This window comes from Haplochromis burtoni, unplaced genomic scaffold, assembly GCF_018398535.1.
Source record: "Haplochromis burtoni strain Fernald_Lab_line unplaced genomic scaffold, NCSU_Asbu1 Contig_43, whole genome shotgun sequence".
In the NCBI taxonomy this organism is placed as follows: Eukaryota; Metazoa; Chordata; class Actinopteri; order Cichliformes; family Cichlidae; genus Haplochromis; species Haplochromis burtoni.
Genome location: NW_024582404.1, coordinates 2335689 through 2352094, shown reverse-complemented (window position 1 = coordinate 2352094; position 16406 = coordinate 2335689). Strand labels below are relative to the sequence as shown.

Here is a 16406-nt window from a genome sequence, read left to right as displayed (position 1 = left end):
AGCAGGATTATTGTGTGTGCTGATTGTGCCACAGCTTCGATGATACTGGGTTTGTTGTTGTGTAGAAGAATTCATTAACTAAGCCTCGTGGCCATACTTGCTATCAAGACAGGAGAACATTAACTGGTATGGTTGGTGACGTAAGCCCCGCCCTCTGTTCAACGATGGTCGCTGACAGTGTAGATGGCTTCTTTCACCCCGCTTTGAAACCATCTGTCCAAAATGTGAGCGGTGGCATTCACAGACATGTGACCTGTCTTACTAGTCCATGTCAGTACTTGTCATGGAGCTTAGCTTGGAGTCACTACTGTGATTATCATGAAGTTCACCCGGACGTATCAAATGCATGAACGCCAGTGTTGTGCAGATGAAAGAAGGCGGTTCCAAAGACGTGTCTTATGTACAGCATTACAGAACAAAAACATCCCAAAATGCACATTTCATTTTTCCTTACAGACCGATGTATTTGACAAACACTCGGAGATTCTTTCTTAATGAGCAGAAATAATGAGCAGTCAAAGGTTTAAGAACGTCAGGAGAAAAGTGTTTGTTTGTTTCTGAGCTTGATTTCCGATAAAACGCTGATCCCTCTCTATCCTCCTCACCGTATTTGTAATCCAGAGATTTCAGTTCAGCACTCGGGGGACCTGCAGCCATGGAAATGCCCGCGATGTCTGATTAAATAAAAACAAAGTGAGAGGAGTAATCGACAAAGCTGCTCTGGGTTCTGATTTAGATTTGATTATATGCACAAAAAGAGGCCGTTCTTAGAAAACAGCTTTGAGGGTCCACTTGACTTTAAGTGTTCATCAGGGGCAAAACAACAACAGCAGTTATTATTATTGTTCGAGTGCTAGCGCACACCCTGCCTCGGTGGCTCTGCTTGCATGCGTGCTCTCATTAAGTTTACCATGTTTGCTCACTCGCTCTTTCACAAGGAACAACTATGCTTCATGAGTATTGCATTATTAATGCACCAACACTAATGAACAGCACATGATACAAACCCTAGCTGCTATCCTGTAGGAATGTTCGCTGTCCTTTAGTTTGTCGCTGTAATAAAGCAATAAGTGGATGATGATGAAGGTCTACGCAATATTATTGTTGCCAGCGTGTTGAGGTTACCTGTGGTTAATGGCCTTGAAATGGTCCCGGACTGCTGGGTGTTCACGGCTTTCTAACGCGCTCATCTAAACCGTGACAGCTGGGCGAACGAGGAAGTGCTGGAACGTTCACTCGGCCTATAAATCCTCTGCGGACTAAAGTGCACCACTACAATTCCCAAGGTAATCCCACCTTGGGAAGGCATAACAGATGAAGAGTCAGTGTGCTGAGTTGTTAAGTGGACGAGTGTGTGTGTGTGTGTGTGTGTGTGTGTGTGTGTGTGTGTGTGTGTGGTGTGTGTGTGTGGTGTGTGTGTGTGGTGTGTGTGTGTGTGTGGTGTGTGGTGTGGTGTGTGTGTGTGGTGTGTGGTTGTGTGTGTGTGTGTTGTGGTGTGGTGTGGTGTTCTGTTGTCCCTCTCTTTGGTACCACTGTTAAGAGTTAAACAAACAGCATGGGGAAATCCATCAGTCCGCAGGCAGGAATCTGATTTCGATTTGGAACCTAGTGTCGTAATGATCAGTGGGTACATTTTAGCTTTCGGGCAGACCATCATATGTGCCAGCTGCACATTTGGGCCAAAATCTATATTTCCTAATGTCATTTCTTTCTTTGCGTGCGAGGTTCACTTCCTGTAAATCAGTACTTGCAGTTTGGCTCCAAACAAAGTTCGTCCTTCATGATGTTGCAGCTAAACTGGATGTGTAGACATTAAAACAATAAAAATAAGTAGAATATTTATTCTATTTTTGGACCTGCTGGTCCTTCTCACTGCTGCTGCCTGTGGCTCCAGTTATTAGCAGTGACCATGTGATGTCAGTGAATCGTGCTTATAGCAGGAAGTCATGGCAAAGCAGCGATAATCGCCATTAATTATCCCTAAGTCCCCTGCTGTCACTGTGCTGCTGTGTGTAATGTGTAACGGTTAAACACGTATCACTGATGTGCACATGTGACACGTTTAAACGTAGAGATGCATACAGATCTGTCCTACATAACGTATCCCTCCTCTGTATGTAAATGGCTCTACGTCTCACTCGAGCCCTCAGCACAGCATCATTTGTTGCACATATTTGTCACTTGTGGTCTCATAATGTCCATCCGTCTGTGCTTAATCACCGCACTGCTCCTTGGTTTGTGGTCAGCAGTCGAGATCTTGGATGATGTCGTTGTAGCTAAAACAAACTGCAGTTATAAAGTGAAAAGATGAAAACATGTTTTGTTATTGTAGGAACTATGAAGATGACTCAGCATGATAAAGAAATGTTCATTGATAATATTTTTATTGTTCTCTTCTGGCACAGTTAACTTTTTAAACATTATTTTTTGCTTTTGGTTAGAAGATTAGCATTTCATCCTCACACAAAATTAGTTTTATTTCATCGAATAAATTTCCATTTTTAACTTGTTAAATTTTTTTTATACTTTTCCACACAACATTTTCCCCTGATGCCTTTCATTGAGATGCGAGGAGACGTTTTGTTTTCAGCGTCCTCATCTTTGTATTTGTTGTGGTAACATTCATCGTTTCTCCCGGCAGGTTACGCTCCGGTCACAGGAATGTGCCACCCAGTCCGGAGCTGCACCCTGAACCACGAAGACGGCTTCTCCTCCGCCTTTGTTGTGGCTCATGAGACCGGACACGTGTGAGTTGCTCGTTTTCATCTTTGGACAAAATGCCAGAGGTTGTTTACTAAGCATGTGTCCATGAACTCAGCCCTTGTTCATTATCTTCTCCTTTTCTCCACATTTCCTGCAACATATGAAATAAGGATAAACAAACTCACATCAGCTGGAAGCATTAAAAAGTTATTAAAACCTGCCGTTCTCTGAAAGGCAGAATTAAGCACATATTGAGTAAATGCACAATAACAGACTGCACGGTGGATAAGCTGCGTTTAGCTTCATGTTGCTGGGCAACAAATTAAACTGGCTGGCTGAGTGTGGTTTGCTCATTAACGTGACACAGTGAGGGCCATTTGGCTGGTGTGTCCAAATCACCTGGAATAGCTGCTTTGAAAAGTGGCGTTAATTTTATCGTAGCATCAATAAAGATTTTTTGTCTGTGTAAACAAACCGACCAATCAAATGAAGCTGTAGCGCTGTAATGAAATCTCTGCACATTTCCAAATGTCCAAACTCTGAGTGTGGAGTTTAAAAACAAATGTAAAAAAATAGAGAAAGAAACTCACAACGTGGTCGTTTTTGTAATTAATACTAAAATTATATATTGTGTGTGTGTGAGGGAGTGCATGCACATGCATATGCGTGTTTGTGGCTTCCAGAACAGTTGGTGTCTTACATGTAAGGTGTTTATGGGAGATTTGAAAATTGTAGCTACAGAAAATAGCCAAGGTCGCGCCATCCCTGATGGCTCCTGTGCTGCTGAATGATAAATACTGATGAAAGGAAGTGGTGGGAAAAGATATTCTGGAAAAAGAAAAAAGAAGGGCTGAAACAAAAGTCCTGTGGCGAATATCAAATTGGTCTTTATAATTTGTCATTTGTACACAAACCTTTTCTGAAACCCTAAACAAGTCACTTTTCTTTGTGATGCCTGAACCGAACAGAAGGTGAAAATAAAGGTGAAAAGTCTGAGAAAGAGAGAAAACAGGCATCTCAACCTCATATGTTACTGTTGAAAACTGCATGGCCCACCCACCTGTCAGCTAATGTAGAAATGCATTAGCCCACACTACCCTTCAGCAATGAGGAACGACCCCCCCTGAATGATAACGGTCTGCTACAGGCAGAGGAAACATTCAAACTCACCAACAACACCGACTCTGCACACAGGAAACACTCCTCTGCAGCTTAAACGCGCTTTCTTCCTGTAGTCTGCCGTTAAACAAGAGACATCTGAAGCACAGTCTCTTGAATGTGTGAAGCCTAAACCTCCGGGTTAATATGCGCTGTACTTTAATCCATGTGATATAGTCAGAGTTGAACTCTTCACATGAGAAGTGGCAGTGCGGTGAAACTTGGACTACAGTGTGAAACAGAACACTGAGCAGGCTAATTTTCCACTTTCCTGCTCTTTCAAGCTGTTTCCACGTCTCCTGTGGAGCTTTTGTTGCGAGTTCTGAAATTTGAAATAAACGCAGCGGGAGAGACTGTCAACAAAGAGCAAATATTTGTCTGCCAGCTGGGTACAGAAACTGGTTCTGGAGTGGACTGAGTCCAGTTGGACAGGATGGAAAAAAGACGGTAAATTTAAGAGATTATCAGAAACGCTCAGAGCGATATGTCAGTATTGTTGAAAAGCATCAGCAGATTTTACAGATGAAGCAGTCATGAGACGGGAGTTTGAAATGATCAATAACAAAGGTGCATGATGCGGGTTTTGTTTGAACATATTAAGAATGAAAGGGAGACTGGATTATAGCGTGGAGAACAGAGGTATTCAGCAGGAACAGAAGCTTTTTGAAACCCAGCGGAGATGGCGAGGGTCCTTCACAATGAGATGTCCCAGGGCACAGCATGAAATCCTCCGACTGTGCAAACGAAGCAGGCCTAGTGAGCAGGGATGTCCGGGGATCGATAGATGCTCTGAGAAAATAAAACGGATTAGAGCAGTGTGGAAACCAGCAGCTGTGCAGTACACACCGACAGCTTTCTGGTTCTGAGAGAAGAGCCTAGAGGGCAAACACTGAGGTATTTAATTTACCGTCAAAGATTAAACTCTATTGGAGGGAAAAATCTATTTAAACATGCTGAAAGCATCTGGAGCTGAAGAGAAGGGAACAGCAGCACGAGGCAGAGGCAGGATGATGGTGATCGCTGCTTTTTAGGCCCTACAGACTGTGCAAGGATCGGTTTAGTCCTGAGATATATCACAGATATGCACATATCAATTAGGGGAAGATTTTTAAAATCCTTTATAGACGGAGAAATGGTTTCATCGAGAGCTCCTTCAATGTTGATGTGGGCAGGAGAGGAGTGTTGAATGACGAACTTAAACCTTTGCTCACAAACTGTGAATTTATAGAAGTAAAGTACTTAAGCTTGTTTACATGTTGGCAGTATTTTAAAGTTGGTGCCTTGCTGCAGAAACCCAGGACCACCGGGGTGGTGGCTTTGAATCCACCATCTGTCCGTCGTTTCTGTGCATCGTCTGCAGCTTCTTCCAGTGTCTGCGTGGCTTCTGTCCTGCACTCTGGCTAACAGCTAAACATGCAGTTAGTGGACTCAGGTTAATTGGTGATTCTAAATTAGTTTTAGGTTTTGTGTCTCTCTGTGAGCGCTGTGGCAGAAACAGGAACCTGCCCAGGGTGCACCCCACCTCTCGCCTTATTGATCTGTGTGTGAGCATCGCTGCAGCAGTCCTTCCAATACACCTTCACAGTTGGAGCCTGGCTGTAGCTCAGGAGGTGGAGCAGGTCATTTACTAATTGGAAGGTTTGTGGTTTGGTCCCTGGCTTATCCAGGCTGGATGCCAGAGTATTCTTGGACAACATACTAACCTCAGTGTGAACGTTACAAAAAAATCACTTAGGCAGACAAAGCTGAGGAAAAAGTGCCCGTATAATGTCCGAGGGCTGAGGTAGAGCAGAGACGCACTATATAAGAATCCGTCCATTTACCATCAACACGCTCTACTTTTAAAGTGGTCAGTGAGCTGTGGACGTCCACTCTGAGCACCTCTGAAGGACATGCTTCAGCTAATTAGAGGTGTGGAAACAGACTGGGCTCATTGAACATGTGCTCAGTTACAGTAAATGCTGGGCTTCATTATATCCTGCCTCCTCACTTCAGCTTCCATTCTGTGGCCCCGAACGACCTTAAAGTAGAAGGAACCCAAGAACATGAACTCAATTTATTTTAATTAACCTGTTTCCATAGTTCAGATGTCATGTACAGTAGTAGAGACATCGATGTTTCCAGCACCATTGGAGGTTTTTAGAAATGAAGCCTATTAGAATGCACACCCAGTAAATCCTGCCACATCGAGTTTTTCCAGTAAAGTTTAGGCCAAGATCCTCAGAGGATGTTGCTGCGAAATAAGAAAGTAGGCATCAAGTCAAGTTTCTTAAAAAGGCGGGTGTGTTGCCGTCGACGATTACATCAGTCAGACTCAGTCTGCACATTGTGTTAAAATGAGACTGAGCGCATACGTCTGCTGCAACTCTGTCATTAACCTGTGCAAGATCCTGTGTGACGTGAGCTGTAGGTGACGAGCACATACTCTTCCCACACCTTTCCGATGACAATTTCTGCATCCTTTCAACACTAAACAATGCGGCAATCATTACCGCTTCCCTCAGCGGCTGACCATGTGAGCAGGGTCACTGTGCAACAACTTCTGTCACTTTTGCATCTGCAAACAAGTGCTGCACCACGAATGCTTTGAGAGTGAGCGATTGTAAGTTTGCGTCATTGCCTGCACATGTATTCAGTGCAAAAGAGGGGCAGTGTTATACAGAGGAGATCATCACCCGGCATTCAGGTCTGACCATTTAACTTCATTTGGTGTCAGGCGGCACATAACGTACAGCATCATGATGTAAACGCAGCTTTCAGTGAGTTGAATAAAATAGTAAACATGTGCCGTTCAGCTTCCAGCTACTAAATATCAGCTTTTGAGTTTAGTGTTTTTTTTATTTTGACACATAGTTTCCAACTGCTGATGAAGAATGTGTGAAGTAAGCTCTGAAGAAGAATATATTTTCATCTCTAATGGCAGCTCTGTGTTAGGTGCTCTTTCTAACACCCTGAACAGGATTTTAAGATTCATCTGCAGTTACAAAAATGGACTCTATATACTTTTATTTCCAGTTGTTGTTGTCTCCCTCCTGTTTTCTGCCTCCTGCTGCACTGAAATAAAATCATTGAATTTGTTGCAAAGCAGGACTGAGAATAAGTTTTTCATTCTTTCCTGTTTTCTTATTTTCTTAGATTTATTACTGTCGTTATGCTTGAGTATCTGCATGTAGCACATTGGAACAGTGGAATTGCACACAAGTCTTTCAAAGCATTTTTATATATATCTATGTATATGTGTGTGTGTGTAGATAGATCGATAGATAAACCCTTTAAAGAAAGTTCAGAAAAAACAAAAAAGCTCATAAATAAGTGCCTGTGTCATATAAGTATTTCTTCTTGTATTTTATCCCAGACAGGGATTTAAATCCTTCTGATCTGCAGGTTTTTATCAGTTTGCCAGTTCCCACATCCCACATCCAAACTCTTTAAGGGAATAAATTATTAATGTAATCTAAAGGCATTTAATCTAAAGTGAGAGCAAACTCAGATTCCAAGTACTTTCACGAGGGATTATTAACATGGTTAATAACGCTCTTAAACATGGATTTCATTCATTCATTTAGGAATTTTGCATTTAAAAGTTGCCCATAGATGATGAAAGGGTTGGTTCCTGAGAGTTTCCGATCTAACCTGCCTGAATCATTGCTGATTTGCTCTGATCTGTTTGCCTCTTTGGTTTGATTCGTCTGAGACAGTGTGAAAGCTTTTCACTCTGAGTCTGACGCAAACCAAACAGCAGGAAATGTGGTTTTCAGTGTGGCTGCAGTCAGCTCAGTGTGTGAAGGCAAAGCAGACCATCACTGTCTGATGATGGATGTTTAACTTCAGCTGGAAGTCATAAAATGAACATCTCCTTCAGCTGTAAATGAACCTATCATGTGTATGTTAGGATGCTCACACGGTACCTGGGTTTATTTCTATTCTCTCTTAATAAAGAATTTCCACGATCTCCAAGTGTAACACGTACTGATTTCCATTCATGGATCTAATACGGGACAGCTGCCAAAATCCATGCGCAAAAACAACAAATCCAACAAACCCCTGCTCCAAAAAAGAGCTCAAAGAAAAGTACTTTCACAAAAAGACTGCACTGAAGTACAAGGCTGAACATCACCAGTGGGGGTCCTGTCTCCTCTGATTAAAGGGAGAAACTAAAGCAGCAGGCCACGCCATCACTCGGTAAAGTTATCTGCGGTCACGGGATGAATGTAACAGACTCATCTAAACAGTAAGGACACAGGATTCAGCAGGTTCATTAGCACCAAGCATTATTTGCTTTGTACATATTATTTATGGAGTATGCGGTTTCTAGCGTTTGTGTTGGGTGGTTAGGTGGAGGTCATGGTGGTGCTCACATTTCCAGATGATCATCACAGAATTCTGACACTGTCACAGTTTGTTTGAAAAGACCGAATCAGCTGATCGTCTCTCACTGTGTGAGCTGGGACCAGCATTCTGGAGCCATGACCAAAGGAAGTCACATGTAACATACAATCAGCTGAAACCCGTTAAAGACACCAGGCTCTGTGCTCTATGCAAAACTACACGTGTAAAAATAAGCAATGGCACGTGATCATTCATAGCATTCATACTTACAAAAACATATCTCATCAGTTATGGTGGGCGTTACTGTGAACACTGAAGAAGCAGGTCTGTCTGATTAGGAACGTTTGAACTTGACTGGATTAAAGTACTAACACAATTTTGATAGTCGACTAATCGTGGCAGCCCTAGCTCTGACCTTTCCACTTGTTTTATAAATTGAAGTTGTAAAAAATAATGAAATCCTTGTCGTCGAGGTTTATCTTGTATTGCTGTTCTTGCTGTTTTGTAATTTATGGTTTGTCTCTGCCTGTGAGAGCAGGTTGGGCATGGAGCACGATGGCCAAGGCAACCGCTGTGGGGACGAAACGGCGATGGGAAGCGTGATGGCCCCACTGGTGCAGGCGGCCTTCCATCGATACCACTGGTCAATGTGCAGCGGGCAGGAGCTGAAGCGATACATCCAGTGAGTTCATAAACCTGCACAGTACTCCGCATGGGTGCTGACAATCACGACTCCAGAGCTCCACCTGGGATGCTAAAAAAAAAAAAAAGAATAAATCACAAAATATAAGAGTTAAGTTAAATTGGGAAATGTTTTATTAAAAGCTTTATTAAACAACAACCTCCTCAGCTACATACATTTGCTCAGAGATTTTGGGGTGGATGAGTAAATAAATTCTCAGTAAGACCCGACAGTCGGATGCTGGAGCAGTGGGGTCAGACGCAGTTGTGATGTCCTGCAGCACAGACGGATGGATGGGAACGCCACCAAATTAGGAGAATGAGTTTGGCACATCTTAATGTTCCTCCATAATTTTGACTCTTGGAAACATATAAAGGAGACAAGCAGGCTGTTTGTTGGCGGTGCAGTGTCAGAAACGTCAAATCAATCACAGCCCAGTGAGCAAATTGCATTTTACAGCTCAGTAGCCAAACTATAAAGAGCTACATGGTTGCTCTATCTGCCCCATATTTCATACTCTGTTTGTCCTCAGCATGCATTCATCTTATTTAGTGTTGTCTACACTCACAACAACAGTAACGTCAGTGTATGTTTTATCATAAGATAGAAAACCAGCAAGAAATATATGAAGAGGAAGCCAACGATCTGTGAGCAAGCACAACAAATCCTGTTTTAGAGTCAGAACAGGCAGGCTGAAGGTAACAACAGAATAATTAACCTAATTCATGCAGTGTGACAGAGAGGAGACCCCAGAAATTCCCCTAAAGCACTCCAATCTGTTGAGACACTTTATATTTAAAATATCTTATTATTTACAGCCAAGTGCCAACATGATGAAAATGTCTGGCTCCGCCCACCAGAATAAATTGTCTTCTTTATGCTTCGCGTGTGTCGTCTGGTGTCCTGCTAATAACCGTATAACGTGTTAACCCGAGGACGTCTGAGCTTTGACACCAGCGTTGTTGGCCTGTGTCCAGTTCATAGACATGGATTTTTCTTCTTCTCTCTGTAACTGACAGGCAAAGCTTAGCGGAGCGTGGACACAAAATTATTGACAGAGCCTCAAAGAGGATGACGGCGGCAGCGAGCAATCAATCACCAAACAGTACTGCGATTTTTTTTCTGGCTTTTATTATGAAAGGTGCCTTTGTTGACAAAAATCAATGTATAGCAGGAAAAAGTTTCTGCGTTATCTCGATATGAAGACTTTGTGAGGCAGCTGCTGAGAAGAAATTTAATGAGAAGTTTAAAAATCATTCCTCATTTTCAAAAGGCACATATGCCTGCTCTGTCTCTGCGCCGGGTCTAGCTGTGCCCCGTGAAAAAACAAACAGCCAGGCTGGGGTTTACTGCAGCTGAGCCGCTTCTCACCACCTGGCTCTGTCGTTAAATTAGGAAGTATGTGCATAAATCTCAGTGGGAAAACAAGCAGTTTCTGGATTTCTCTGATAGCTTTGTGCCGCATTCAGGTAAAATCAGAATGGTCAAAAGTTAAGAAATATCAGAGGGGCGTATTTAGCCTTTTAGCTTTCCTTTGGGTTCGTTTCTTAATCATTTGCTTAATAATTAGATTTTGCACTGACGTCGATGGAGGGATTAAATGTCTCAGTTGATAATAGATTCCCAAGGTCAAAATATAATTATTCTTTAATGAAACTGAAAGTTTCTGTTAAGGTCCTTTCTTTAACTTTACTCTAATGTGTTGCTTTGTAACAACAAACCACACGCAGCGTATAACAGACGGCTTTTATAGCATCTGCAAACAGCAGAGCAACAAGTCGTTTCTCTTGTTATATTGAGCAGGTTAACTAGTGTTGATGCAACAGTTTGAGTTGCTGCAGCGCCTTTAAATTCAATCACCCATTAAGCAGTAACTCCCACAGTGAACAAACAGAATGAAGTCAAAACTATGAAACTAATTAACAAAAGAAAACAACGTTTCCGGTTATGCTAAAATATCAACGTAACAGAGACTTGAGTTATATGGATCATTTGTTGGACTGATGGTTTTATCTGCAGAGGGCTGATGATTGCAGGGAAAAGCTGCAGTGAGGGGGTTTGATGCCTTTGCTCTGCTGGATGTTTTGGGTTCACTTAGATTGAATTAATTCGTGACAGCAAATAAGTAAAAATGATGCGACGGCTTGTGGCCACATCTAGGAGAGGGTGTGGCCTCAGGCTTTCCAGGTACAGATCCCCTTTCAAATAAAGATCTCTAGTTTGTGTCAATAAACCTTTTTGGCCCTGTGAACTTTGTTTGGCTTGTTCAGAGTGAAAACATGAACCTTCATGTCCTCACAGCACGTATGATTGTCTCCTGGATGACCCCTTCAAACATGACTGGCCGGAGCTTCCTGAACTTCCTGGCATCAACTACTCGATGGATGAGCAGTGTCGATTTGACTTCGGGGTCGGCTACAAGATCTGCACTTCCGTGAGTAAAAGATAAAAAAATATGTCATCGATAGCAGAAACCAGCTAAAACATATCCTATGGAAACTGTTGAAGAAGTTATTTCTTTAGACTCTTGGGATGAGCGAGCAGGGACTTTCAGTGAGGTTTCTGCAGAAAGCTGTGCTGATCACAGCCTCCAGAGGAAACTGACTCTGAAATCTCAGACGATCAGAAACCGTCTGCAGGTTATCGAGCGCTTCAAACAGAAGCCTGCTTGTTTAACCTCAATCACACCTCTGCAGATGGCAGGGTGATCACCGTTGTCCCTGTTTACCGTCATCTGTTTCCAGCAGGTCAGAGATGCTCAAATAACAGATAAAAATGAGCTTTTCCAGTTGTTAATTTTGTGAATACCGCGCTAATAAAAATGCAGATGTGCTCAGTATGAGCTGTTGAATCTTAAGCTTTGAGTGTTTGCAAGATTTTGTTTTATTTATTTTTTTACTTACAACAAAAGTGAGTTTTAAAAAGTCAGAAATGCAGCAGCCTGATGAGAGGCAGACGTAACGATGTTGATCGTGTGTCGCAGAAAGTGTCACGCTGTACTCAAAAAAGCTTTAAACTTGCAGAGGACGACTTATTATTTCGGGAGCTGTAGGAACAGAATGAGAGTCTGAGGACTGGGCGTCTGGCTACGATCGTCGATCGATGTCTGGGGTCCTGACTTTACACTGAGGTTGGCATTTCTTTGAAAGCATTTCGAAAGTCAACAGAGTCCCGGCGATGCAGTCCTATTATCGCTGAAGGCTGCATTGTTTGATTTCAGCTTAAAAAGGAGGCCCGGCTGCTCTGTCTGAGGTTTAATAGCTTGTAGCTGACAGTTTTCGATGCCCTTTGTTCTCTACAAAGATCAATTTTTGGTTCTTATTTCTGCTTTGTAATTATTAGTTCATTTCACGAGATGATACACTGCTAAGAGGAGACGCTGTATGCCTTTTTAAAATTTCCTTCCTCTTCCCCATCTTATTAAAAAATTTATCAGATGATCACTTCTGCTGTTTATGAAAGTCTGCAGCTACACGCAGTGCTACAGAGCTCTTCAGCAGTGTTCATCTCATTATTTCGAGTTTCCAGCCCGAGCTCTGTGTGCGTGCGTGCGTGCGTGTGTGTGTGTGTGCGTGTGTGTGCGTGTGTGTGCGTGTGCGTGTGCGTGCGTGTGTGTGTGTGTGTCTAGAATACATGCCGAGATCTCTGATCAGCAAACTGAACATTTCCTCTCCAGCGTCAGATGGCAGATAGACATGGTTTGTGACTAGATGTGCACCTAATGCAGCATTTGGTGACTGTAGAGCAAAGTATTCCCTGTAGATATGAGACCACGGCCACAGCTAAGTGTTTAAATAGTGAACTTCCTGTTTGCTCTAAGTACAAAATGTAAACTGCTTGATTCAGGTTTGCCATTAATGTCTGTGCTCTGCTTCAAATCTAATAAAAGGCCTGTTAAAGTGCTTAGATGAAATTAATCGAAACCGACATTTACATCATGGAGGTTTAATTTATTACAGTGCTCGAGGTTTTACAGGCAGCAGGGATGTGCCCACCGAGAGCAGGTTGCTCATATACCGACACTGCTTCCTTTGTAGTCATGCTAATCTAATCTGATGCTCATCTAAATGATGAAAAACTGCTAAAAATGTATTTAAAACACTTAAAAACATCACCGGCTATTTAAATTTGACACAACTCGTTTCACATTACCTAGAAGAGAGAGACCTCGCTCTGGGAGCACAGAGAGTCTTCAGCTCATGTTCAGGTTGATATGACCTGTAGTCGCTTTTTTGTGTAAAAGTAATAAATGAGAAAGATTTTCTTCTCACAGAAGAAATAATAAAGACGTAAGAAATAAAAGAAATAATGGTGTTCTTCAAAGGCACCTATTTTGCTTTTCCATATTTTGTCATATACTTGCAGTTCAAATGATGCACACTCACATTAAAAATAGTTTCAAACAGTGAGCTCAGCATATGTGCAAATAGCCACCATGAGACAAAAGGACTGATTGCTCTAAATGCTTTTTTTCTTCTGTTGGGTCTCTGTGACGTCATAGAGAAGCGATGGTCATCTCAGGAGTGTTGTACCAGTCCTGTTGTGCTGCTAATTAAATATGATATTTCATCAGGAGGCAGCTTCAGCTTCTGTGAGCGCGTCACTTTCACCCAGTTACTGTTGCCCTGTTGTTTATGAGGGGCAGCCAATCAGAGGGCTCGTTTTCAGACAGAGGATGAAGCAAGGCCCAGCGTGGGATAAAGATCATTTTAAACTACAGATCATGCAAAGCTGCTCTAGTATTATCCAATAATAAAAAACACTGTGGCCAAGTAGTAACTTTTTTTTGCACCTCATGTTCCAGAATTATTTCCAGTGTCAGCTTGGTGTAAGATCAAGCAAACATTTCTGCTTCATCTACACTGAGAAGTAAACTTTTTCCTGTGTTGTGTTTTAGTGCCGACGTAGGACAATTGTCTAATTTAAGTACGACTGTGCAATGACAGCAAAGACTCAAGTTCAACCTAACAAAAGTCTACGCTGTTACCTACCAGATGTTTACAGCCTGCAGCTGTTAAAAAAGCAGAAGAAATCCAGAAGTGAAGAGATTCAAGACACGCTCTGTTGATCAGCCTCTTTAAAACCTCCGTTGGTTCAGGTTTGTTTGCTATGATGTTAACTCTTCCACAAAAGCTGGATGCTAGCACAGATGATTGTTTTAGCATCGCAAATGAGCAAATCACAAATTAGGCGTGTCATTGCCCAGCTGTGCAGATTACAGCTGTTACTGCTTACTGGGCCATTCTGAAGTACTGTTTAGATCAAGTGGCCGGTTTAATTCCTGCATGCTTATCTACATCTATTAAGGCCACGTTAGCTTTACACCCACATTTCTGGGTCACAGGATTTGCCTGTAGGTGGACCTGACCTGCATTTTGCCCCAGTTTTGCCTTTTTAACCGAACATCAGAGAGGTTCGGCCAGCGAAGGCAGGCTGCTCTGTTGGGTCTCAAAAAGAGTCATTTTTACAAAGAAGGGCTGAACAATATGGAGATTAAAAAAAAAAGATTTATCAAGGTAATACTACATGCACCCCATATACATGTATACACCATGTTTTCTATGCTTTTGATGCTTCTCCTTTTTAGTTTTAGCTTTTTCCATCAAACAAAAGCATCAGGAAAGCTGTAAAAGAAAAACATGAAGTGGTAGAGTTACCCTGAGTTTGCTTCAGCCTGAGGGTTTGATTTATAGATGTCTTACTCTTTATTAAAACCCCACGCAGGGCCTGTGCTCGCAGTGCAGACAGATAAATGTGTAACAGACAACAACACAGTCCTTTAGAGACAGCTGATTATCGACCTGTCAGACCAAAAACAGTCCCGCAGTTTATGGCTGTCGCGCTCACCGTTGCTGTAATTTAACTTCCACAAAGAATCGGACAGAAAGTTAGTGAAGCTGTTAGATGTTAGAATAATAGAATCCCAAATGAACTTTAAAATAAAAGACACAACTTCTTGTGTGTCTTCCTTACTCTGACCTCTTTTCTAGAACTGCCGAATCCTGAAAAATAATATTTTTTGGAACGCTTGAAGGAAACAAACAAAGCTACGCAGGAACAAAAGACGTGATGAGCAACCTTACTAACAAAACCAAAAGGAATCAGGCCTGAAGAAGTCAATGTACTGTCAAAATGTCATCCTGATGTGGAATGGAAGAAGGAATAAGAGCGAGATGGCAACATGGAGGTGTTATTTTTGCTCCTTTGTGCAGAATAATACCCGAGCGCTTTCAAAGAATTTATGATGTTTTTCTGTCTCCTGATGATTGCCTCATAAAGTAGGAAAAGGCAGTTCAGTTGGAGGCTGATAATGTTGCATAAGGTTGCAAGAAAAAGCTAAATTATTGCCTCGGTTTTGTTTAAAAATCCATCTCTGTCCAGGTTAAACTATTTGCCCACTAATTCTGCTGTTTCATAGAAATGCTCCTCTGCATCAGGTCACGACTGCAGAGAATATCTGGCTTCCATTTACCTGCCCGGTCGTTGTTCTTGAATGCAGATGATTAAAAACAGAAAATCAGATAATTCAGAGATGGTTTTCTGAGACTCGTTAAAGTACTCACAAAGGGAACAGGCTGCAAATGGAAACAAAAAAAAGCATCCAAAAACCGTGTTTTTGCAAACAGATTCTGAATATTGATTAAATGCATAATGATTAGCAAGTGATGAAAATACACGAGCTGCTTGAACAGGATCCAAACACCCCGAGTATACAAATCATAAGCAGACTGTCTAAGCCCCACTGGGGCTGCTGCACTGCACAAGTTAAAAAGATTTGTGTTTGTTGTTTAGAGAAAGAAGTCCCTCCAGGTAATTGTGTTTATGCTGCTGCAAACAAAGCACCGGCAACAGAGATGTGGCCGCAGCAGACATGTTCAGAAAGGCTTATTAACCTCTGCAGATGTCCCAGTTTCATCAGCGGTGCTCTCAAGTACTGCTAACGAGGCGGACGGGGGAACTAGTTCCCAATCCAGGTGAACTTAATAAGAAGATGGCTTCACACAGACATTAATGTCGTACCAGTAACTGCTTTGGATGAGGGCAAGACAGTGGAAACCAGTTTCTTTTAGAAGCAACAGATGATGACACAAACATGGTGAGAAATAACGAGCGTGTTAATATTTGGGAGATACCTGTTAGCACGTAGCACACATTATAAACTGTGTATTGTCTGGAGATCGACAGCCAAAAACAACCAAAAACGTCATTTATCTGCAGACGTGAAGGAAGCTGTTTGACTGTCAGACACTCACAGATGTACCAGTGACGTCTGCTCTTGAACTGTCGCACAGTCTCTTGTCATTGAGATGTTTTGGGCAGCTTAACTGTCGCTTTTTAAGTTATCTCGAATTAATCTGATTGTCTGCTTAGATCCCTCAGAAATGTTCGACCACCTTACGTGACGAGGAACTTAACAAAAAGCCGTTATCAAAGAAGCCCACTCGGCCCTCTCTGGTAGATAAAGAGAAGTGAGAACGACAAATACCGACATACAGATTTAGAGTGTCTCCCTCTTTTATCAGACAACTTTCAT

The 16406-nt window shown here is 42.2% G+C and overlaps 1 protein-coding gene across 2 annotated transcripts in view; it reads left to right on the top strand.

Moving 5' to 3' along the window:
- adamts3 (ADAM metallopeptidase with thrombospondin type 1 motif, 3) overlaps positions 1-16406 on the top strand; it is a 137888-nt gene that overhangs the window by 75762 nt on the left and 45720 nt on the right. For both annotated transcript variants that reach the window (XM_042220121.1, XM_042220120.1), the window contains exons 8-10: positions 2642-2747; positions 8729-8872; positions 11174-11306. In XM_042220121.1, coding sequence (XP_042076055.1) covers positions 2642-2747; positions 8729-8872; positions 11174-11306 — 383 coding nt within the window. The remainder of the gene's footprint in view (positions 1-2641; positions 2748-8728; positions 8873-11173; positions 11307-16406) is intronic.